The following is a 26830-nucleotide window of genomic DNA, read 5'->3' as shown; positions in this document are numbered from 1 at the left end:
ATAGTTTAAAGGGTGAATTTTATGGTAGATGAATTATATCTCAATTTTTTCATTATATGAGAAAAAAGATAGCAGAAGTGACTACTTAATATTCAATAAAGTAGCAGCATTGTCCATAGCTTTGTTTATAATACCCCAAACTGGAAATAACCGAAATGTTTCAATATGTGAATGATTAAAAAAACTGTGGTTACATCCATGCCATGGGATTATAGTGAGCAATAAAAATATATTAGACTGATGTCAATTTCCTGGGTTTGATATTGTACCACTAGAGGCCCAGTGCATGAATTCGTGCACAGGTTGGGTCCAGCTGGCCCCACCCCGATTAGGTTCGGGGCGGCCAAGGAGAAGGGCCACAGGGGGTTGGTCAGCCAGCCCTCCCCCCTGGTTGAACTCCTGATTGAGGGGACAATTTGCATATTAGCCTTTTATTATATAGGATAGTTCATTAAAGTGTAAATATTAGGAAAGACTGGGTGAAGAGGATTCAGAACCTCTCTTAATATCTTTGTAACTTCCTGTGAATCTATAATTATTTGTAAATAAAAAGTAAAAAAAACAAAAAAAATCTTTTGTAAACATACAGAAATTTGCTCACAGATGTTGATAAACCATGCTGCTTTTATTATTTGACAGTAAAAAAAAAACACACAAAAATATAATAGTCTAAATTATAAAAAGAATTCTTGGTAAGAGAAATTTATCAATTTTGATATTTAAATTTCCTTAACTTTATATCAACATGAGTAAGCAATTTCTGTTGTTTCTATCTTTTAAATTCAGTATTTTGTTTTCCTGAATAAAGCATAAGTTGGTTATTTTCTAGTTTGAGACACTGAAATTAAAGCTGGCAGCACAAGATGTCACTAAATAAAAATAAGGAAAACACTTGACTTTTTAAAATTATGAGCTTTACTACATATGGTTAAGCCAAACTGAACAAAACATTTATCAAGTGAGTCACTGTTTAACTGTGCAGTTAATGAAATCCCAAATTTACCTAGGAGCTGAATTGTGTTCAGCTTCAATAAGTTAGTTTTAATAACTGGTTCTGTTTGCACTAATTGGAACATTTAAGCTTTATTGCATTTTCTAATCATGACTTAAATTTTCAAAGAGGTAAACCAGAAAAGAACTCTGGTGAAATCAAGTTAGGAATTACCAGTAATAGTAACATGTTAGCATTCTCTATTATTTACAGTTTTCCAAACTAACTAATAGCTTTGAAAAACTGAGATTACACCAGATGAAACAAAATAAATTTCGACGAAAAGAGTTACCACATCTCAAAGAAGACACACCCTTTGAACCAAGTAATTTGAACCAGAAATTAGAGGTGAGCTATGTTTTCTTAGTGTCTTCACGTGTATTCAAGATCGATTTTCCTTGTGGTAGGGGTGGGGTGGAGTGGGGTGGGGTGGGTGGGATGGCGCTATTTGTCTCTAGTGTACACACGGCATGAGCAGCTATGGCAACGAATACCACTACAGATCAACTTCTCATTGAATACATTTTCATAGTGTACCTTCCACTCAGGCACTTTGATTTATTCAACTTTCACACATACCAGCATTTTTGGAAAGAAAAAAAAAAAGTTAAAAGAAACTGCAGAGTTGAGTGAAATTGAAGGACATCCCTGGGGTCTGTTAGAGCGAATATCTAATAAATCTTTTAATTCCTACTTAACTATTAGGAATTAAATCCCAGTGAAGCCCCACAACAGTTTTCAGAACAGAGTGTGAAGTGTCAGGACTTTTTCTTTAAAGAGGTAGTGCCACTCCAATTTAGCCACCAGGTATCACCTAGAATGTCTAAAACCTCGGTCCCTTGAAAGTTCTACTATGTCACAGATGCACTCACTCTTATCGCCTTAACGTTCCGGCCTTGGAAAAAATAAGCCAGCTATTTTCCTTCCCTGTGCTCTTGAGCACTCTGCCTACAGGTCATGTAACAGCAGATGAAGATTCTACTATAAAGTCCTATTCCCTGACATCAGATGAGTCTCCAGTGCCGCTCAGTTCTTTTCTAATTCACCTTCAGTTGACCCTTATCGTGTTATCTCACTCAATTTCTTTCATTTGTTCTCAAGCCCAAACCCCAGACAACGATTTCAGTTTCTTCCCCCTTGTGGATGGTGTTCCGCACCTCCCAGTCACCCAGGCAGGAACCTTAGGAATCTCCCATCTGGCCCTTTCTCTTATTCCTCATGTTCCAGCCCAGGTTTTCCCCTTTCCTTTTCCAGTGCCTCTCATCTCCTTCCTTCTACCTAAATTTCATTGCCTGGTTTGATACTTTATCATCTCATTCTTCAATGACCAATCCTTCTTAAACTTTCCTCCTAAATAATATATTTTTTAATCCTCACCCAAGGAGTGAGGGTATTTTTTCCATTGATTTTTTTTAAGAGAGAGTAGAAGGGCAAGGATAGGGAGGTAGGGAGGAAGGGAAAGAGAGAGAGAGAGAGAGAGAGAGAGAGAGAGAGAGAGAGAGACATTGATGCGAGACACGTCCATTGGTTGCCTCCTGCACATACCGCAACCCGGAGGAGGGGGCACAATCAAACTTGCAACCCAGGTACATGCCCTCGAACCTGAGACCCTCCAGTGCACAGGTCGGTGCTCTAACCACTGAGCCCGCCGGCCATGGCTCCTCCTAAATATTTTTAAGAGCAGAAAAAAAAATCTTGGATCACAGCCCTAAAACCAGCCTGTTACAATAACATTGCTGGAAGTTTGGGATTTGAGTTTTTAAATTCCTGCAAATTTTGTATTCTACCCAATAATGAACATACACTTTTAATACAAAATGACTACCACTAAGTACAGTTGACCCTCTAGGAAAATGCAGCATGCATCACCCCCGGCGCTTGCAGTGGGGTAACTGAACTGGCTTTAGAAACAGACCAGTCTCATGGGAGACGGCTAAAGATGGGCACCGTCTGCACATGTGCTTTCACGGAAAACGCAGCAGTCCAGCCACTGGTGACCCATCTGACCGACTCTCATGCGGGTTAGTGGGAAAACCACATTCGTTCAGACAAAGAAAACCTTAAGTTAATATTAACTACTTTATGTGCACACTTTTTACATTTAGGAAACTAAATACTTACATAAAATATGTCATAAAGTTATAGTGGAAATTAGTCACAAAATATGACATTTATATTTGTACAAAAATCTTAGGCACACTATGTGGATTCAGTTTAATTTCAGTTTAATTGTATAATTATGGAAACACTTCACGCAACTGTTTTTACGTAGAGCCATGCGAAAAATTAATATGTAGGAGATGGGCTGTTCCAGTTTCAGTCTGCATCTAAGCTTTTCCTTTGGGACAAACATCTATACGCTGCTAGAGTAATAGAGCAATGGGAAGCAGCGCGCTCCAGTACAACAGGACAGTTTCCAGCTTAAAGCAGGTCATGACTGACTAGTGTTTGCCCTGTGACCTTTGGGCACGTTGTTAACCTCAGAGATTCCATTTTATCATCAATAAATGGGGCTGAAAATATCTTACAGGTGACATTGTGGTTATGAAAGAAAAAATATATAAATATACATATATATTAATTATATGTGTGCTGAAACATCCAGGGGTGAAAATACATGAGGTTTGGATGTTGTCTTAAAACACTCCCAACAAAAAAGGGTTAAAGAGAGAGGTGAAATAAAAAGGGACCAAGCCAAAGGTAGTTAAACTAGTGAAGGGTACATGGAAGTTTGCTATACTTTCTACTTTTATGTAAGTATGAAAAGTTTCACAATAAATAGTTAAAACTATCTTATAGGTGGAGGCTTGTAGAGTCCTTGACATAGAGTGATTACTAAGGAAATGTTTGTTTCATTTCTCAATGTTTAGTAGAGGGATTAAAATATATGTGTATAGTCCTGGCTCAGTGGATAGAGCATTGGCCTGCAGACCAAAGGGTCCCAGGTTCGATTCTGATCAAGGGCACATACCTTGGTTGCAGGCTCCTCCCCAGCCTGGGCCCTGGTCTGGGCACGTGCAGGAGACAACCAATCGATGTGTTTCTCTCACACCAATATTTCTCTGTGTCTTTCCCTCTCTGTTCCACTCTCTCTAAAATTCAATGGAAAAATATTGTCGGGTGAGGATTAAATGTGTGTGTGTGTGTGTGTGTGTGTGTGTGTGTGTATGTAAATATGTAAAATAATATATAAATAAAATAATGTAGCTTCCACTAGAAACTCTAATTTTAATAACCCTGACCCACTCTCAACTTTAAAAGGCTAGAAAAGGCTTTCCAACCACGGAGAACTTCCTCAGACAGCTCAGGCAAGTCTGCAGACTCTCTGGAACCTGAACTGACCACCAGTCCCTGCAAAAAGCCTCATAAAGCTCTCCCGGTCTCTTCAGGTCCCATAGGTACTGGATATTTGGTGCTTACTAGCTAATCTTGAAACCAATACAGCTGTAAGACCAAGGAAGCCAGGACCTGCTGACATGTCTGTGACACATTTCTAGCCTTGCTTGGCCTCACTTCTATCTGTTGTAGACTTTGTAAGTGGTTGAGGTCGTTGCTCCTGTCTCCTAAAGCATGTTAGGAAATATTTTTAAGATTGAGGTTGTTGAGTAAGTGATGCTAAATAGTATTATCTGAAAGATATGAAATATCTAAATCCACCTTGCCAATATTTTGACTTCTGACTTCAAAGGCTCCTTTCTAGAATAAAAGCAAACATCAATTTTTGTGCATTGTATTGATTTGAAATTTTGCCTATTTTCTACTAGAACCAAATTTTATGAATTTGTTACTATTACTAAGGATGCTCTTTTCATGTACCAAATTTTAAATTGTCGAATGTCAGAATCAAAGTCAATAACTTTAAATAAACTGTCTCCATTTACCTTAATATATAGCTGACTGTTGAACAACTAGGGAGTTGGGAGTGCTGACCTCACCCCATGCAGCCAAAATTCATGTACTTTTGACTCTCCCCAAAATGTAATTAATAGCCTACTGTTAACCAGAAGCCTTACTGATAACACAAGTAGTTAACACATATTTTGTATGTTATATGTATTATATACTGTATTCTTACAATATAAGCTAAAAAAAGAAAAAGTTATTATGAAAACCATAAGAAAGAGAAAATACATTTACAATATTTATTGAAAAAAATCCATGTGTAAGTTGAGCCATGCAGTTCAAATCAACCTATTGTTCAAGGATCAACTATCGCCTATTTATCATAAAGTATTCTTATTTACTTTAAAAGGGGGTCTATCCATATTTCTCCAACCTTATTACCATCATTCAATCTCAGGTCACCTTTAGTTGCTATAAAAGCTTCCTACTTTATAGCCTTTCTTCACTGATTATTTTGGAACTTGTTGATTTATAAAATAAAAAATTTCCCAAATGTCCCTTAAAATCAAATCTCTACAGAAAATATGAAATTCTATCTCCTTTTCATTTTAAACAAGATATAGCTTTCATTGTCTAAATAAGTAAGTTGACTTCCCAACATAGCCAACCCAGTCATTTTAGCCAATTTCCAAAGTAACACCAATGACTCTGACCAAATGAAATATTCCAATTTGCCATATTATTGGAGATGGCTGAAATAATCATGACATCCTCTGCATGGCTTTTATGTGCCACTGATATTGTACTTGTACTGTATAATTATTTACTGACATGTATATTTCCCTACTTTATTACGTAGTCCTTGATTTCTTTCAAAAAATGTAATCATGAAATATTTCCAAATTCTCTTCTCTTCACAGTACCTGGTTGGCACTAGGCACTTAATAAAAATTACTGAATTGATCATTGAAAACATCAATACATTCATGCCATGCATCTATATGCAATAATATATGGTCAAAGACTTAGTAGCTATAGAGTTTGTTCCCAACCATTTTGTTTTCTTTGCAGAATTTAGTGAGACATGCTTAAATTCTAGGAACTATTAATACCATGCTTTTGTTTGTATGTTCATGGAACATAAGTGGTGCCTGGCACTTTGTCAGGCACTATGAGGAATACAAAAGTAATGAAATAAGTAGCCCTTACCCTTCAGTTGCTTATAGCCTGGATAGGAAGATCAGATACAGTGGCCAACCCGAGGCAAAATTGAGGAGCAGTGATGTTTTCTTTGGCATTCCCAAAGCCATATCCTAGAGTTAAGTTGTGAACAGATGATCATGCTCCCTGAATACACTATTTGAGCAAAAACTAGAAGAACTGAGCTTGCTGTATCAAGCTGGTTCCACACTTCTTCCCCAGGCTAGCCCAGCTGGTGCTGCCTAAATGAGGCCTGAGAGTCTGTTCCCAAGGATGAGTTGATCTTGGCTTCACGTTTTGAAAGCCATAGGGACAGTGACTAAATCAGTCCAAGCCCTGTCCCATAGAAAAAACAAGGAGCAGGTTTGGTGTCTGAGTGTAGAGAAAGAAAGAAGGGAAAACACTCCTGGTGTTAGCTCAGGAAATAGAAAGGAAATACTAGGTGCAAAAAGTTGCTTGAAACCTCCTTATTAGTAAGCTTTTTTTTTTTTTTTAACAAATAAAATGCTTAATTTTTAAACAAAGTCCTAGTAAAAATTAATATATATCTAGCAATAAATCCAAGATGGATGATTTGATCCGTTTTTGTAATCGGGGGAAATGCACTTATTTTTTCTCTCTCAAAATGAAGATGTACAAATGAAAGAAGCCCTGTTCATTGTGCTTTAAAATGAATAATTTTCTCCAATTTATGTTTGTCCCTCCACTTTTTTTTAAAGGAATTTAGAACAAAATCAAGAGAATGGGACAAGCAAGAGATACTATATCAGACTCATCTGGTTTCTTTAGATGCTCAACAAAAAATATTGTCTGAGAAGTGCAATCAATTTCAGGTACATTAATACTATTCTCTAAATGAGAAGAGATTAGAGGTTCAGGAGTGGGCAAACTTTTTGACTCGAGGGCCACAATGGGTTCTTAAACTGGACCGGAGGGCCGGAACAAAAGCCTGGATGGAGTGTTTGTGTGAACTAATATAAATTCAAAGTAAACATCATTACATAAAAGGGTACGGTCTTTTTTTTTTTTAGTTTTATTCATTTCAAACGGGCCGGATCCAGCCCTCGGGCCGTAGTTTGCCCACAGCTGGGTTAAATACCGCTATCTTTGCCATTCAGCTTGTAATCTTTTTACAAGTAGAAATGCCAACTACTAGAAAATAACCAGAGCATGTCTAACATTGGTTAAAGTATGTGAAATATCTACAACGGTGAGTTTAGTCTAACATGTCTCAAAAGATGGTGCTACTAAAAGTGCCCATTGTTACTATGGTATGTTTTTGCATGCCTGTGGACAAGTCACTTAGAAAGTCTAGCGTTGCTTTGTCCGGGCCCTCAAGAACTTTACAGTTTAGACACAGAGATAATGCATGTCCTGATTTACAGATAACAATGACAAATGAATGGGAAGGATCAAAATCCTTTTAGAGGTCAAAGGAGTAAGAGAAAAATTTGGACTCAACCAGGAAACATCCTCCAGCAGGGGTTGGACTGGGCCTGAACCTGGAAGAATGGATATGTTCTGAGAGAAGACAGAATATATTCTAGGTGGTGGAAATAACAGGGACAAAGTCACTGAAGCAAGAGAGCAAAAGGCAAATTTTGGGAATGGAAAATGGTTTAATTGGCTGGGAGTCCATGTGGGAGGTGGTAAAGAGTAGCAGGTGGTAAGCCTGGTGAGTTGGATGCAGATTGTAATACATCTTTAACGCTTGGCTAAGGAATTTCAAATTTTTATTAAAGCCAATAAGGCCCTAGCTGGTTTGACTCAGTAGATGGAGAGTTGGCCTGCAGACTGAAGGGTCCCAGGTTCGATTCCAGTCAAGGGCCAGTACCTCGGTTGTAGGCTCCTCCCTGGCCTGGGCCTTGGACAGGACTCATGCAGGAGGCAACCAATCGATGTGTTTCTCTCACAGGGATATTTCTCTCTGTCTTTCTCTCTCTCTTTCACTCTAAAAATCAGTGGAAAAATATCCTCGGGTGAGGATTTTTTTAAAAAGCCAATATTGTTTGGTTGATACACTTATTTTTCATTCTTTCTTTAAGTTACTTGAATTATATGTTGTACATGTTCCCCAAATTCAACAACACAAAATAATGTAATGTAAAATTAAAAAACCTCATTTCGTACTCTATTTTTATCCATTTAATATAAACACTGTTATTAACAGTTAGGTATTTATCTTTACTACTTTTTCTTTTGTTTGTACAAACATGTAAAAAATGTATTTGTGTGGAAGTTACATTTTTTCCTTTTAAATTTTTTGTCTTTATTTAATAAATAATCCAAGGATATTATTTTGAGTTACTACATAAAATTCTACTTAATTCTGCATAGTATTTCATAGTACATAGTAGATATACCATACATACCATAGTATATAATAGATATTTTTTCAATCGTTTTCTTATTGATGTACATTCAGGTTGTTTCTACTTTTATGCTATTACAATATTATAACAAATATCTTCAGCTCTTCTGATTATGTAGTAGCTGTATAAGTGTGCAAGAATCTGTGATGGATGTAGTCATTAGCAAAGCATTTAAATCACTGAAGTATTTTACCATGGTTCATTATTATTAAAACCCAGAATAACCCATTGTTAGAAAGTGTGTTTCTATGAATGAATGTAAAATATTTAAATGAATTGTGAAATGGATGTTTAAGAAAATATAGATTTAAAAAGTAATTATATTAAGAGATGTCTTGAAACAGGCCTATCATGGAGAACACTACTTTACTAGTTATATTATTATAAGCTACATTCTCCCAAAATTTGAATATTCAACATCATTAGATTTTAGATGTTAGTATATTTTGATAGTGAGGGGTTTTGTTTCATGATTATCCTTCACTTTTTTATAAGCTTTCATTCGTGTAGCATTTATTTTTGGAATTGTCTTTTTTTCGTTATTAAAGTTTTTGAAACTTGAAAAAAATCTTTAGGTACTAATGTTATTCTTTTGCTAGATAAAAATTCCAGAAATAATTGTTGAGCTTCCTCACTCGAGGATATGCTTATTGATTTGAGAGAGAGTTGGGGGGGGGGGGGGGTAGAGAGAGAAGTACTGGTGTGAGAGAATATCTAGCGATTGCCTTCCATACATGCCCTAACTGGAGGTCAAACCCACAACCTAGTATGTGCCCTGATCAGGAAATGAACCTGAAATATTTCGGTATATGGGACAACCTCCAACCAACTGAGCCTCACAGGCCAGGGCTCTATCATTCTTTATGTAAACCTAAATATGATATTCTCCATTTAATTTTCACAATTTTCATCTTCCCCAGAAACAGGCACAAAGTTACCAAACTCAACTAAATGGTAAAAAACAGTGCATGGAAGGGGACAGCAGCTCTGAAATTCCTCAGCTGATATTGGAGCCAGATGCTAGTTGTGAAGCAAGTGGAAGAGATGAGTTCATTATTGAAAAACTAAAATCAGCTGTGAGTGAAATAGCATTAAGCCGGAATAAGTTACAAGATGAAAATCAGAAGCTCTTACAGGAACTGAAAATGTACCAAAGACAGTGCCAGGTGAATATATATCTTCAACTGATCTTACCCATGATTCATATAAATGATAACTCAAAGCTAAGTTTATATTGCATGTGTAAATTCAGCTCATATTTCCTCTTAGTGACGAATTCTCACCTGATGAGTAAATTCATTAATCCCATAGGCACTTTACCCACTAGAGCACCTTGGTTCTGCAGAGGTGTAATGATGATTTACTACCAGTGCAGGGTAACAGAGGCCACTTACAGACCTTAGACCTAAAAACCAGGGCCCTTTAACCACACACCACCCTCTGTCCTCCCTGTTCACTCTCTGACCCTGTGCCTCTTTGGCTTACAGGAATCCTGGGTTGGAGACCCAGGAAATCACGAAGGGTGCAATACTCTAATAATCTCACTAAGAAGCATGGGGTCACTTTCTGTAATTTATCATCGTTAACCTTACCATCATCATTTCTCAAACAGCAGCCTGGAATTTGTTTGTTTTTTTCTTTGTTTTTTGTTAACTTCCACACTGACAGGTGTGATTGATGGTTTTTCCAAGCATTAATTTTCTTAACTCGAACATTTCTTTTCTTTTCTTTCTACTTTTTGCAACCACTGAAGTTATACCGCATTCATCAAAATTGGTCATTATGAATTTTACTAAATATGCATTTTTTATTCATGGGTATCCCATGTACTAGTACATGAGACATTCTGTGGTTCTATCTCCGTTTCTAGGCCTTACATCCCACCTCCAAACTCTCAGGCTCTTTCCTCAGTTAGCCTATTCCTTAGTCCCACTTCATCCCCTGCCCGTGCCCGAGGATACTTTTTCAGGTCACTACCTGAGCAGACTCCACTTTCTTCTCTAAGATACTCCACCTCAGGATCTCCTGCCACTTCAACTCCCAGGGTCTTTTATTAGTCTTGGGCCAACCCCTCACTCCCCTGCATCCTGCTCCATTATAAAGGGGATTATGTAAGCGGCTAGTCCTTTAACTTCTTTTTCTGCTAGCATCTACCCTTCTGATGTCCCCTCTCCCCAAGCTTGCAAGGAGACAGAGCACAAGGCTGCCAGCTTCTCCTATTCTGTGGCATTTCTAAGAGAAGTACATCTCCCCCAGCCCCAATTCCAGCTTTGTTTGGGAGGGGTTTGTTATTCTAATACAAATTAGAATACAGATGTAAACAAACAAACAAAGCTAAACCACAAATACTAAACACCAAGGAAGCCATGCATTTTCCAGGCATAGAAAAGGTATTCCTGATGTTTTCTCTGGCTTCACTATAATAGAAATGAGATTAGCCCTTACTCCTGCTCTGGAAGTTGTCTAGGCAGTTTCTAGTGTTTAGCTCCACAGTCAGCCTACCTAGTCCTGTTGAAGCTGGGCTTTCATGGTTGCTGGTGTTCTGAAAGGATCTCTCCCTTTCAGAGCTACTTCCCCTTCATTTTCCTGGGTACTGGACAACTGCTCATGCCTCTGGCCCTGATTTAAAGACCACTTAGTTGATTACCTCCCAGCCTCCCACCCTCCCCCACTTCCCTCTGAGATTCCGAAATTTACTTTATGCAGCTGTCTTTGTACTGGGAGAGTCTGCACCAGGATCATAATCAATAGATTATTTTCTGGATGCTTCCTGAATATTCTCCCCTAGGTCTCAGGTTATCCCGCACAAACTGAAGAGTTCTCTTTGACTCTTCTTGAAGTCTTTTGGGTGCTGGTCCCTAGAAATCTTTAGTTTGCCTGAAACATATTTCATAATTCTGGTTCTACCCTCCAGTGAGGTTCAGCTTCTTCACTAACAATAGCTCCTCTTAAACAAATAGATGCAGCTATTAGAGCATCTCAGAACATTCCCTCTTGTAGGCCGAGGTTCAGCTTTCAGGCCTTGGCCCACTTGCAGGATAGAGATGGCTGCTCTCAAACAAAGGGGACATCTGTAATACTTTCAACAATAAAGATAAATTTTTTTAAAAAGTCGCTGCTCTTATTCCATATTCTAGAAAGAGCCTCTTGTTGCCCTGTCTGGGAAGCATGACTAACTTTCTGTAATGCTTTCCTTGAGCAATCCCACCCTTTTAAATCTCAGTACTCGATCATTTATACTTCTCCAGAAAGTACATTGGAGAGTCTTGTAAAAGAGAGTATGTTACAAAGAGCGGAAGAGTGTCCATTGAGAAACACTAATAAATTAGCATTCCCAGTTCAGATTATAATCTCAACCCTCTCTCCAAGTAACTGGCTTAAACCTGTGCTTCTCACACTTATCACATGGACACACACCTATCGACAGGAAGAGAGCAAGTGCAACCTGAAAGTCTGAACAGGTAGAGGAAGTGAGAGAATAAATCACCCGATGGCCAAGGTCACCCTGGCCTTAGCAACATCATTTCATTGACTTGCCCTCCTGAGCCAAGATCAAACAGTATATGACTCACCCCTCAACCTAAGATTTATTCAAACTTCCAGGGCCTTACACATACTCCTGAGAAGGCTCTGTGGGTGGTCTGGGCAAAGGAAAGTCCATGCTACCCACTTTGACTTTTCCTTATGTATACATATGTTAATGTACTTAACAATTTATTAAATGTCCCTGGATACATCCTAACAAAATAAAAACCCAGCTATTCATAGAAGTCAATATAATTGTGACATATAGTTTTATTGGTATTTATACTAAAGGTTATAAAATAACAGTATTAATTGTCTAATCATTATAATTTTCCTTGAAATCAGTGGTTATCTACTGAGGTGATTTTGCTCCCCAGGTGACACTTGGTAATACCTGGATACATTTTGGTTGTCACTACAGGGGGAAGGGTTATTAATGGCATCTAGTGGGTAGAGGCTAGGGATGTTGCTAAACATCCTACCATGCACAAGACAACCCTCATAACAAAGAATTATCCAGACCAAAATGTAAATAGTGCTGGGTTGAGAAACTTTGCTTTAAATTTTGAAATGTTAGTTTTCTCATATTCTTCACCAGTAATTCTCTAACTCTACTTTGTGATAAATTTTAATGTGACTGTTATTGATTTATTGTCCACCACTTTCTATGAGAAAGTTACCAGAGTTATTTTTATAAACATTTATTCATTAAAAAATAATTTAATTACCCTTGGATCTAGGAACATTATTAAATTTAAACTAAGAATTTTCATTTTATATTTTACAAAAGAATTGCATGTGTTAAAAAATAAATCAAATTATTCTAAGGTATTTGTTACACACACACAATTTAATTCTAATGAAAAGTTCTTGAGAAGCAATTTGGTTTTTAAAAACTCAAGATAAGATCTCTACTCCCAGGAGAATGCTATTGTTGATGCATTTGAAAAAAAAAAATGCTGAAAATAATGCTTTCATTTGGACATTTCTCTATTTTATTTCCAAATTTTACTAATGTTTTTCATTCTTTTGCTTTAGAATAAATATTAAGTGATAAGATATCAATTATTTGTTATTTGGTAGCTGATTTGAAGGTTTAAAATCATAGCTTCTCTATGAAATAGACTGACTAATCTCAGAGGGAAAGGGGGGTGGGTGGGAAGAGATTAACCAAAGAACATATATGCATATATGCATAACCCATGGGCACAGACAACAGTGTGGTGAAGACCTGGGGAGGGGGGTGGGAGTGGGAAGGGGGACTATATGGGGGGGAAGACATCTGTAATGCTCTTCAACAACAAAGATACATTTTTAAAATAATAATAAAAAAACAAAATCACAGCTTCTCTCAAACCATTAGGCAAATTTCTAACTAAAAAGATGGGCGTTAAGCTCATTTTACAAAATGTGTATGTTATGAAATGGGAATAATTGGAGGTAAGTAATTACTGTAACCAGTGCCGTAGATAGAAAGAAGTTTTTCTTTTTGCAAAACTGTCGTATGACAGTGCTCCACATCTTGCACATGAATTAAAAAAAAACACAATAATTTCAATTTGAATTACTGTCACTTATTGCATATAAAATTCTCTTTAGTTTATAACACACTTTAATGCCAGGCGCATCTGAATTTTCATATGAATCATATCTTCTCACTGTCCTTCTACAACACTGAAATGTGTGCGTATACATATGAATTTCATTGAATATATTTAATCACTATGCTGCACTACATTCACATTTATAAAGTGTGCAATATTTCCCATTGGTGATTAATGACAAATTGTTCCGAATTTTTTCAAATATTTATGCCAAAAAAAAACTTGACCCCTTTTTGTTTGCTTGTTAATGTGTCATCAAATACTATAGCAACACTGTCCAGTAGAAATATAAGGCAAGCCACAAATATAATGTGAATTTTTCTAGTAGATACATTAAAAGAATTATTAAGAAATGGGTGAGATTAATATATAATAGTAATATATTTCCTTCAACAAACATATACTTAAAGTATTATCATTTCAAAATATAATCAATGTAAAAATTATTAATGAGATGCTTCCCATTTCTCTTCATACTAAATCTTCAAAATCTGGTGGGTATTTTATACTTAAAACATATCTCAATTTAGATACTAAGTCTTCATTTTAAATACCTCATCTGTACATAGACTTCATAAAATTTACAGTTAAAAAAGTAGCTTTACATACTCCAATTGTTCCCAACAAACTTGAAAGTGTTCTAATATCTGAAACAAATACCAAAAAATCACTTTCCTGAATATTTGCATCCACATTGAAAATAACTGATTTAACTTTTATGCAAAAGCATGCCAATTTAAAAACTACATCTAAGTTAAATAAATTCACTAATTCTTAGGTCAACTTGATATTATTAACATTGAATTCAAAGGGATATTGCATAACTCAAAAAACAACTCTCAGTTTATCAAAGAGGTTAAATTGACCTCTTTTAAGTCAATTTCCATACTGTTGTCAATTTTAATAAAACTTTTTCATATTTAATTATATAAGAAAAATCTATCAAATCATTACTGTTGATTTGCATTATGAAGAATTTCAATTTTAACATAAATCCCCCTCCTTGTAGAGCTAAATCACAATAAATAAGCATTTTTCCCCCTTAATGATATCTCCAAGTGTTACTCTTACGGGTATTATTTTCATTAACAGGAAACAAATAGACTCCATTGTTATGACATTTTACAGAATTTCTGTTAACTCTAGCCCAAGGTGACACTACAATTCATTGGCCTGGAGTTGGAGACTCCTGTGTCGCACTGCCCAAGTGGAGGCAGGCCCACTTTTCTACATGCAGCTTCATGTTAGATTGCTCCCTGGTGGCAAATTTGCAAAGCAAGGAGCCCAGGTAGTTTTCTTCAGCTGGGCAAAGTAATGGATGATATTCACATCAGATTAATTTGTGTTACTACTTGCTAATCTATTGTTTCACATTTCTTTTGTTTATTTTAAAATTTTAAACTTATCTAAAAGTCCCACTGTTTGAAACAGGCACTTTATCCAAATAAGACTATTAAGTCACCTATCTATACTAATATAGATATACTAATAAAAGGGTAATATGCTAATTAGATTGAATGTCTTCCGGACATCCTTTCGGGCAAAGGCACGGTAGCTGGGGCCAAGGCAGAGGCAGTTAGGGGAGATAGGCTGGCAGGGGAGAGCAGTTAGTGGCGATCAGGCTGGCAGGGGAGAGCGGTTAGGGGCGATCAGGCAGGCAGGCAGAGAGGTTAGGGGCAGTCAGGCAGGCAGACAGAGGGGTTAGGGGCAGTCAGGCAGGCAGGCAGGTGAGCGGTTAGGAGCCAGCAGTGCCGGATTGCGAGAGGGATGTTGCCCCTAACCACTCTCCCCTGCCAGCCGGATTGCCCCTAACTGCTCTCCCCTGCTGGCCTGATCGCCCCTAATTGCCTCTGCCTCAGCCCCCTAAACCCGCAGTCGGACATCCCCCAAGGGCTCCTGGATTGGAGAGGGTGCAGGCCAGGCTGAGGGGACCCCCCCTCCCCCTGCACAAATTTTGTGCACCGGGCCTCTACTTTATATAAGTATATTCTTATAGAAAGTATAAGTATATTCTTATACTTTTTTATATTCTTATACCTCTTTTTTATATTCTTTTTTTATATTCTTATACCTCTAGAAAGTATAAGTATATTCTTATACGTTTTTCAGAGCCAGCCAGGAACTTCTGGAGCTAAGATATTGCAATTAAGTCCTTCACTGAACCAGGTCTCTAGGTCTCCTGTAAAATAATGTAAATTTTAAGGCTTTGGTAAGAAACTTTATCTGGGAATGCATAAGTTCTATACTGTGTACACCATTATATTTCTAGGAATTTTTGGATAAAAATTAATGAATAAGAAAACATATATCCATGCATATAAGCTTATACATATCTTTTCAAAGCAGTATTGTTCATAATAGCTAAAAAGAAGAAACACCCAAATGTCCATCAACTGCTGAATAATAAATAAAATATGGTATATTCATACAATTCAATATTATCTATATATATAAAAAGCCAGTGTCCGTGACGACCAGCACGACCAAACAACCTGTCACCACGAGGTGCATTGAGCACCTCTCGGTACCTCCCCTGAGGCCCACAGGCTCTGATCGCAGCAAGGAGGATGGCGGGCGAGCAGGGCAGAGAGTGCAGCAAGCAGTAGCAGGGGGGTGGGGGGGGGGGCAGTGCTGCAAGCACAGTGGGGAAGCAGGCGGGTGGGTAGGGCTGCGAGCAGCGGCAGGCTACTGTGCATGATTTCACGTGCTGGGCCTCCAGTTTATCAATAAAAAGGAATGAAGTACTACAACATGGATAAACCTTGAAAACATTATGTTAAGTGAAAGAAGCCAGTCACAAAAGGCCACATAGTGTGTGTTTTAATTTGTATGAAAGGTCCGGAATAGGCAATTTCATAGAGACAGAACATACCTTAGTGGTTGCCAGGGGCTGGGGGGAGGGGAGTGACTACTAATGGGTATTAGGTTCATTTTGGGAGTGATAGAAATGTACTTGAATTAGACAGTAGTGATGCTTGCACAAATTTATGAATATACTAAAATCCACTGAATTGTATACTTTAAATGGACGAATTTTATAGTATGTGGATTATATTTGAATAAATCTGTTATCAAATATATATTAAGAATTATTGAACAATTGACTTTAAAAAATATCTATAGTGTTTTCTACAGCCTTTATTAGCAGAAAACATCCTGCCCTCAGAACACCCCACTCTGTCTTTACCAGTAAGCTACAGATCTAAGTCACTTTGTGTAAAACAACTTATCTTTGTGTCTTGAACGTTCTGGCTGGAGTAGTAAACAAAAAAATCTGGACTTCTATTACAAAGTCTGTCACTTAGGAGCTGTGTAACTTTGGACCAAGTTTGGCCCTCAACTTACTCATCTATAAAAATGGCAATGGATTTCATGAACAGGGTCAGGCATGCTTAATAAATACTCATTTCCCTGTATAATTCAGTGGAAGAGACATGATGATATGGAAGGACTCTGCCCTTCCTCTCTCCCAGGGAATAGTCAAGTACTGCTGGAGAAAATCCCTCAGCAGGTGACAGTCACAAACCTCACATAAGAACTCAATGCTACCAGGAATCCTACTGCGTTGCTCCAACTAGCTAACTCTCCCATTCCCAATGCAGGCGGTTCCAAACTTTTCTCACTCTCAAAAATAACTCCCAGCCCTGACCAGTTTGGCTCAGTGGATAGAGCGTAGGCCTGCGGTCTGAAGGGTCCCAGGTTCAATTCCGGTCAAGGGCATGTACCTTGGTTTCGGGGACATCTCCAGTAGGGGGTGTGCAGGAGACAGCTGATGGATGTTTCTCTCTCATTGATGTTTCTAACTCTCTATCCCTCTCCCTTCCTCTCTGTAAAAAATCAATAAAATATGTTTTAATAAATAAATAAATAAATAAATAAATAAATAAATAAAAATAACTCCCAAACCCCCACCTCCAATTCTTCTTCCTTTTTTCTTCATAAGGAAAAGAGAAGTCACCTGGTAGCCACCGTCTTATCTCTCCATGTCCAAAGCATGAACTTGTCTAGATTCCATCTTCCTTCTTTCCTATTGCAAAAGAAGAAATGTGGAAGTATTTGCATTAGGCAGTATGTCCCCTTGTGCTTTGGGAACCATCCCACCCACCTTCTGAGGAACCTGTCACCATTACTATTACCCCTTCTCTCTCCTAACAGCTTTTAAACTTGCCCAAGTCTCTCCTGCTAACAAAATAAAACACGGGACGCACAGGATTGTTGGTGTTTCTAGCTACCAGCTAAAGTAGGGCTACCATTGGACAGCAGTGGAACCATGATTTGTAATTTACTTGGTTGGCCAGCTTTAAAATTATGTTTTTCTTGGCTATTATCAAGTTTAAATTGGGAATTATTTGCATTTATCCACATTTTATGCATTGATATTTTATTCATACTTTTATATTTCCTCTTTCAAAGTAATGTACCGTGTGACCATATTTGTGTGATTATTTTATTATTCTTTGTCATTATCACTGGGTTGTCAGCTCATTGAGGACAGATTCTCTGTCTGTATCCTCAGTGTTGAGTGCATAATAAGAGCTCAGTAAATATTTGTTGGAAAAAATGAATGAAGGAATGAAATTCTCTGAGACAGAGCCAGCAAAAGACTATCAATCAGTTCATTTGAAATTAGGCTGGTTCATAAATGTTAAACATTTTTAACTGTGTTATTATACATCATGACATCCAAATATGAGCAATAAAAATGTTTGATGTTTTTATTGAGGCCATGGAAGCAGGACTCTCAGAGGTGAAAAGTGAGTTACAGTCACGTGATGATCTCTTGAGGATTATAGAAATGGAACGACTACAGTTGCACAGAGAATTATTAAAAATAGGAGAGTGCCAAAATGTTCAAGAAAATAAAAAAAGGTAATTCTTTATATTCAGCAGCCTGAGAGAAACTGCTCAAAATATACTGTTTGACTTTTTAAGAAGTTTATATTTGAAACTAGAAAAGTGTCTTTGTTTTATATTAACATGCTGTTAATTATAAGATATTAACAACAAAATTAATGGTTATTTTATCTTCAAAATTAATACCTAGAAAAATATATCATGTTCTGGTTTATGGATACTTATGTGTTATACTGAGTCAGAAATTTTCTTAGAACTTTTATTCTTCAGGATGTTATTAAAACAATACTATAAAGCTGATATTTAATTAAATATAAATATAAATAAGATTTATTTCATATTTTTGAAATGCCTTTAGTTTGATTGCCTATAGACTTGTTAACTTTTTCACCTATAAATATTGTATTTAATTTTGCCTCCACATTCATCACCTTATTGGTTCCATTTAAGGGTTTTGTTAGAAATCTTTTTCCCCTTTTAAAATCAGACAGATATTGCATATTCCATAACCACAAAGGAAATGGACTATTGGGGATTATTAAATATTTATACTTGTGAATAGACAGTGTGATGGTTCCAATCATTCATTGATGTTCTAATTCTCATTAGAACTTGAATCCTTTTCAATTCTGAAGGCTATTGCCAGACCAATGATAGGATTTTAAAAATTGAATAGCCAAATGGTGAGGGATATTTTATTGAAAGATGATTACATTGTTTTAAAGGTAACAATTATTTCTTCGAAGTTGTGGTACTTGCCTGCCTGAGGTCTACCCTTTACAAAAATGGCAAATTAAGATTCTTAAAAATGACCTATTGTATGTCTCACCAAGGATGGTAGAATGCCTCCTATTGGGCGGTCAGCATTATTGAGTGCTCTGTATACAAGCTATGTATCATCATCACCAATCATTAATAAATCTATTGGAAATATATTATGCGCAAGGCACTGTTCCAGTGTAGTGAATTGGTGAGAAATGTCTTTGCACAAGGAATGTACACGCCTAAAAACATAAATTTTCTAGAACAGCAAACTGCTCAACCATGTCTCGTGTTTATGTGAAGTGCAGCTATCTTACAGGCCAGTGCTAAATTCCAAGCATAGCCAACTTTCCTTCAATTCATGATTTAAGCTGAAATCTTGCAATTATTCACATATTTGGCCAATACAACTCTTTTGTTGTGCCTAGTTGCCATTCTCTATTTATGTTGGTTTTATTTTGGTCTTCAAGCTACATCTTTCTCATTTGGATCTATTACTCAGTTCCAGTATTCTGAGAGTTGATGAACAGTTATTTAACTTTCACAGCTTCTATTTTATTTTAGATTTGAGCATAGTCTTCTCAGCCTCCATCCTTCCCATTGAAAGTTTCTAATCCTAATTTGTTCTCATATGAATGTGGTCCTGCCCTTTATAGTATTTTTATATTACTTCGGTTTCTTTCATTTGGACTCTGTTTCTTCTTTATAGTTGTGTTAAGGTGAAGCAGCCCCTGGGAGTCGACATACAATAGTTTTATAGAAGTAGCATTGTAATGTTTTTATTCATGATCAGAACTTTTCTCAATAATGCTAAGATTTTGTTAGCTTTTTCTGTTTTTCAGTTGTTGAAGCACCTTGGGCTAGGTTCTGAGAATTATTAAAAATATTTCCGACACTCCTTTCCTACGAGACAAATGATAGTTCCCTTATATATTTATATTACCATTTTACATTAGATGACTATTGTTCTCTTCTATGAACTTGTCCATGTTGAAGTTTGATATTTGTTCTACTCACTCAAATTTACAAGATCATCATGAGGATTTTACCATTCAGTTTAGCATTCCACTCCCTGAAATTCCTTAGGAAGAATTGAAAAAAGGAAAATTCATTTTCAAATGAAATTTGAAAATCATTGCAAATAAGAAAATTTTAAGATTGATCTTGAAATAACATTTTAGGAGAATACTGGGTAAAATGCTCCCAATATATTACTGAGTGAAAAATAAAAGAAGGCTGAAAAATAATATGTACAGTACATTCTAATTGTATGGGAAATGTGCATGTATGTATACAAATGCATAGTAAAAAAAGAAATATACAAAAAATGCTGACACTGTCTTTTCCTGGAGGACATTATAACAGCATATATACTCCATATTCTGTTTTCTACACTTAACATATGCAGGATGTGCCCCAAAAATGTATATATACATTGAATAATTATTAATTCCAATGGGTTAAATCTGAAAAGAAAGAAACATAAATTGAGCTATCAGTGTTAAGTGCGTATACATTTTTTGGACACTTTGTATATTTGATTTTAAAAACGCACATCCAGTCTAGACACATGTATCTCAAGGATATCACTATTAATTTATACCTTTTAAAATATCCTTTTATTTTTAATCTCTTCATTAGTTATTTTTCTCAGATTTTGTTTTGGTTATGTGATTTAAATTTTTGATCTGTGGACCCTTTTACAAAGTTCTTGGAAATCTAAAATTGTTCAAGTGGGTACATTTCTCAGAACCTGGGACTCTACCAGATTAGTCAGGCAATAGAACGCACACTGCTTTCCTCACCTAGTTATCTTTATTTGTTCTGCTTTAATGATTTTATTTTACCAACTTCCCTGATGTACACATTACCTGCTTATACTACTCCAAGCTTCCTGTGGAAATTGTACCTTTTATACCAATTCTTGCTTTTGCTCTCTATATCCATATGTGGTTGCAATTCCATTTTATAAATGGAACAGCCAAAGAATAGATGTAGTTGAGCTCTCTCTGAGTAGCCTGCCAGATTCAATCATCTGGGAACACTTTTATGGAGTGGTTTCTCCCTCAGATTCCTGCTGACATAGTTTCTTCCCATAATGTAGAAGCAACTCAGATGTATTTCCTTTTCTGATGGTTCTCAAGCTATTTTATTATAGGAGACAGGCTTTTCTTCTCATCCAAAAATCTTATATCCATATGCAAACCAAGTATTCTGCTAATTTTTAATGCACAATTAAAATTCCATACTAATTGCTAGCTGGGCTGTTTTGTTTGTTTTTTCAGCTAAAAACATTTGCACTCAGTTAAATATGTAAATACTTATGAGATTTGAATGTAATGTAACTTGCAATTTCTGTACCTAGAAATGTTCCCAATAAACTAATAATCTATCTATGATGGTCTAAATTAACAACATAATACTAACAATTTATCAAGTTAGCTTAATTTTTCCTCCTTTGGATTTTGTAGACTTGAATCATCTTATTCACCCTCTATTAAAGAACCAGAACGGAAAAGGAAAGAACTGTTTTCACTGACCCCGGATCAACCAAATCATGAGAAAGAACTGACTAAGGTATGGAAAATAATGAGCTCCGTTCTTCCAGGCAGTCTTTCCTTGTGGCAGGGTCATGGGGGCGGGGGGGGGGGGGGGGGGTCCTTCTTTCTCATTCCCTTCTTTTCCCTTCTATATTCTTCTCCAACCTGCTAACACTGACTTCTTCTGTGTGCTGCTATAAGAACCACAAACACTAGGACATCACTCAGCCACGGGAGACTGCCTGTGACATGTGGAGGGCCTGTAGCTCCATGAAAGGGAGCTCATAGCAAGAAGTATGAGACCACAGATGGGAATCAGCCACATGTTAGTGAGGAAGCGTGGGAGTTGTGTATGCAAGTTACTCAGGGTCCCCATTTCTAGGATGGGGATGGGATCATAAGTACATACCTCCTAAGGTTGTGATGAGGCTCCAATGAGCTACTTAAATAGCACTTACCAGGTGCCAGGAGCTGTTCTAAAAGCTTAACAAATCCTAATTCATTTATTCCTCACAACCATCTTAAAAGGTAGGTACTACTATTATTCTCTTTTAATATTTGAGGAAGCTAAGTGTAGGTAATTTTTCCCAATATTACACGACTAATCTGGCAGAGGTCAGATTTGAATCTAGGTGATCTGGCTCAGAGTTCATACTAAGACTAAGTCAATGGTTCTCAACCTTGGCTGCACATTAGAATCACCTGGAAATTCTGTTTCTTTGTTATGGGGTGGGGTCACAATATTAGTAACAAAGAAACAGAATTTCCGGAGGATGAGGCTCAGAAATCGGGATTTTTAAGAAGATTCCCAGGTGATTCTAATGTGCAGCCAAGGTTGAGAACCACTGCCCTAAGTTAAAATGCATAAAAAAATAATGCATGTGAAGTGCTTAGAACAGGGCCTGCCTAGCTCAGAGGAAGCACCTGGTAGACACTGGCTGCTATTGTTTCAGGTTACACCCACATTTTGTCACTGAGCACCTAGCATGTGCTCTCCCAGGAGCTAGAAATACAAGGATGAATAAAACCTGGGCACTGTGGCTCTTAACTCCGACAAAACATATATTCTCTTCTCCCTCTAGGAGAATCCAGTTGTGGCTCTCTTCCATGAGTTTATCACAGCTACTACTCACTCCTCTGGTTCTTTAGGTTTGACAATTACACAGAATATCCAGTGCTGTATAATCTAAACAATTGCTAAAAGTAGGAAAAACCTGGGTGTAGTTTTGAATTACCAACACAGTGCCGGACACACAATAAGTGAAAATAACTATTAGAGAATGAATTCATTAAGGTTAAGGCTCAGATCTCCCATCATTGTATGGGGGTCATAACTTCAATTATTGTTGGTATAAATTCAATAAACACTCACTCAGCATCTAGTAGGACTACTAGCTATTCTGCTTATTTCTGTAGGAAAGACGATGATGTGAAAGATAAATCCTGTCTCCCAGAGCATTGACTGTGAGGCAGCTATGATGTGTAGGAAAGGTGATGTGAATTAATGACCATTTTCCTTATATTTTTCACATACTCCCATACAACCGACTTTACGGGCATGTAAAACTATCACTTTAAAACACTGTTCCTTCTGGTGTCTCCAGTGGATACATTATGATAAAATGTTGATTAAAGCCACCTAAAGTGTAGTTAGACTGTTCTTGACCTCATAGATCTAGAAAGAGTAATAAAACTTTGAGTAATATAAGGACTACCCTGATTTTACACTGTTTTGATATGGAAGGAGCGAATACAAGGCACAAATCTATTCCTAGGCTCTGGGAGACCTGTAGATCATGCACTGCTGGGCAGAAAAGGTAGCAGAGGAGTTGTGCATAAACAGCTATAGCTTCCAGGAAGTGATTGTGGAGAGCATTTCCATTCTCTAGTGATAACACCAACAAGCGCCATCTATTATGTATCTTCACTTTTTAACATGGAACTAGTTTTAATCATTTATTTGTGGTAAAGTTGACATTTTTAATAAAGCCAACAATTATTTATAGCTAGGCAAGTTCATCTCATTTAGAAGGATGTTTTGCAGGACAGCGTGTTGTTTTAATAACTAAATGGGAAAACAGTTTACTCCATTTTCACGATAGCATATTCCTTTTCGAACATTAAAAAAACAAACAAACAGGTAAACTACACCACAGGGATGCAAACAGCAAAATTCAAACTGGGACCAACTACAGAACAACCCAATTAAAAAAAAAAATTATAAGGAAAAGCCTGGAGAGAGAAGACGGGAGATGAAAGGAGACTTGTAACATCGTCCTCAGGATGAGCCACCTGTCCTTCACTTTCCTCGTCTCCTCTTCTGCTCCTGGGAGCTGGATAACTTAGACTCAGTCAGTTCCCTGCCCTCTGGGTCTTTTTTTTCTATCTGTTAAATGATGGAGTTGGACCATGTGATTGCTAAGGTCACGTCCAACTCTGAAATTCGGAAAGCGTTAGTGATAAGAATAGAATCAGATGAGGGCTGGTAGCATAGCCTGGGGCTGGATCGGGTTTGCCTGCGGGACATGCCTGCTTTCCATGTCAGGGCACCCCCCTCTAGCTCTCCGCGTGTGAACCACCTTCCAGGGCTCCGCTCCCTGAGGGTCCACAGCACAGTGTCGGTCCTGGAATCAGACCGCCTGCCACCAGAATGTGACTGTGAGCAGTTATATGAACTTAATTTTCTAATCTGCGAAATAGAGAGATGTGTGGGGATTAAATGAGATGATGTATGTAGAGCACTTAGAACACACAGAGACACATACAACAAGAGAGGCTTTAAAAAGAGAGGACCCAGCTCATAGTTACATCTCAGTTCAAGTAAACTTCTAAAAGTGCATTACACTTCTGATACAATTTTAAATGTGAGTACTTCCTGGGTACTTGATGATATTGAGGAATTGCTAATATTTTTAAGACTTTCTAGTGCAGGGGTGGGCAACCTTTTTGTGAGTGCGTGCCCAAACCCTAATTTCTTCTCAAAATTCTTCTGCGTACCAACCCTAATTTTTTGAGAACATGTTACGCCTACTTGATATCTCTTAAAGTGTACATATGTGAAGAACCTTGAAGAAATAATAAAATTCATTTGAGTGACAAAAACACAGTATATGATGATGAAAAATACATTTACTTTTTAATGTATACATGTACACTGATAGTCCGACAGAGAACTTTATGACTCCGTTTGATATTATCAGTGAGACTTTTGCTGCTGCATCACTGATGACAGAGATTTTACATCAGGTTTATATTTCGTGACCTTCAGAGATATGCACGAGCTACTACTTTCATCCGTCAGGCTATTCCTATAACAAGACTTAACAAAATTCATCACTGAGAACAAAGATTCACAAACATATGTGGATGAAACCAAAATACTGGTCGGATCTAGGAAGGCAGGGAGAGTTAAGGCAGAGGCATAGAAATTGCTCTTTCCCTCTCTTGTCAATTCATGTCTATGATCTTTAAGGTAACTTGTTATGTAAAATTATTTATTTATCTAAGAGGCACCTACACTGAATTTATCTGAAAAATAAAAAAGTTGATATTAAGAAAAAAATTGTAAATGGAAGATTATAAGAGAGGGTTTCGCGTGCCAGCAAAAGTTACAGGCGTGCCATGTTTGGCACGCGTGCCAGGGGTTGCTCACCCCTGTTCTAGTGGTATTCTGGCTATATTTTAAAAAGAGAGTGATAGGGGGATACACTTGTTCTTTTAAAGAGACATCCTGAAATGTTTACAGACTAAATGAAAGAATATCTACTTTAAAGGGAAGTGCCCTGGGGTAAATTCATATACATCTCCTGTGGACGGCCTCTGTGTGACTCTGCAGCCTGACTTCTGACAGCCTAGTCCCAGCCACTACACGCTCCTTTTGGTTCTGAGTGTGCACTCACCCCTGTGCCTGGATTGCGTTCTCTGCCTGGGAGCCTTCTCCATCTCTGTCTTCCATCTGGATTCTGTTTATCCTTCAATATCAGTCTGATGTCCCTCCTCTGGGAATCTTGCCCTGACATCCCAGGCTGGGTTCAGTACCCCTCTGCTACGTTCTGCCTCTACCATACACTGCTGATATCTATTGTGACACTGTGTTGTAACTGTTAATTTTTCTGTTTTTCCCAAAGGACTGTGATTTCTGAGATTAGTGACTGTGTACTTTATCTCTGAACCCCAAGAGTTAGAGCCAGTGAATGATATATAGAAAGACAGTAAGAGGCTGGACTAGGTAGAAGAGGGGTGAGATTTAAGAGAGAGTGAAACAGAAGAAACAGAATTTGCTGCCTGAATGGATTGGGGAGGGTTGGGGGCGGGAGGAGTCCAAGGTGATCCTGAGCTGAGATTGAGAATATGAGGCTCCACAGGCTAAGGAAGGAGGTGATATGTTTTCATGGACACATTAAGTTTGAAATTTATCAAACATGATTCTGAAAAACATAGGATTTAATCACAAAAAGTACAGCACAATTTAGTAAAAAAAAAAAATAAATAAAGTACTGAATTTAAAGCCAAGAGTCCTAGGTTGTCATCCTGGCTCTGTCAGTTAGTAGCTTTGTGACTCTGAGCAAATCACTTACCCTCTCTAAGCCAATTTTTTCTCCCTAAAAACTGCTTGCTCCGGATCGTGGGTTCAGTGCTCTTCCACCGCAGCACTCAGGAGTGGCTGCTCAATGGGCATACAATTCAGTTTTACAAGATGAATTAAGTCCCAGAATGCACTGCACAACACAGTGCCTGTAGTTAGCAGTAAGGTGGTGTGCAGGTAAAAATTTAAGAAGATAGATCTCATATTAAGTGTTCTTACCACACACACACACTAGTTAAATAACTAAGGGACACAAGGAAATTTTTGCAGTTAATGCATATGATTATTACCTTGATTGTGGTGATCGTAGCCTGAGTGTGGGTCCAAACTCACAAAACTGTGCACATCCATCGTGCCGTTTCTTTGTCTACCAATGAGAGCTGGAGGAGAATGTCTGATAATACTTTCTTCACCTGCCTATCAAACTGGCGTCAGCAGTAGGTGATGATTTATGCACAATTGCAAATAGAAGTCAGAAATGAACATTTGAAATTGGAAGGAAAAACATAAACGAATCATTATTGTAAGTATCTGTTTTTAACTTAGCATTGATC

General features: G+C 37.4%; 1 protein-coding gene across 3 annotated transcripts in view; it reads left to right on the top strand.

Annotated features, from left to right (window-relative positions):
• DEUP1 (deuterosome assembly protein 1) overlaps positions 1-26830 on the top strand; it is a 78876-nt gene that overhangs the window by 25584 nt on the left and 26462 nt on the right. Inside the window, exons 5-9 of one of the 3 annotated variants that reach the window (XM_070426898.1) lie at positions 1205-1339; positions 6754-6867; positions 9327-9572; positions 18259-18404; positions 21623-21728. In XM_070426898.1, the coding sequence (XP_070282999.1) occupies positions 1205-1339; positions 6754-6867; positions 9327-9572; positions 18259-18404; positions 21623-21728 (747 nt within the window). The remainder of the gene's footprint in view (positions 1-1204; positions 1340-6753; positions 6868-9326; positions 9573-18258; positions 18405-21622; positions 21729-26830) is intronic. The other 2 variants (XM_070426899.1, XM_070426900.1) reach the window with 2 other exon arrangements.

Source organism: Myotis yumanensis, unplaced genomic scaffold (genome assembly GCF_028538775.1).
Source record: "Myotis yumanensis isolate MYYU_CA2020_CCGP unplaced genomic scaffold, mMyoYum1.0.hap1 SCAF_10, whole genome shotgun sequence".
NCBI classification, from domain to species: Eukaryota; Metazoa; Chordata; class Mammalia; order Chiroptera; family Vespertilionidae; genus Myotis; species Myotis yumanensis.
This window is presented reverse-complemented; position numbering and strand designations above follow the sequence as displayed.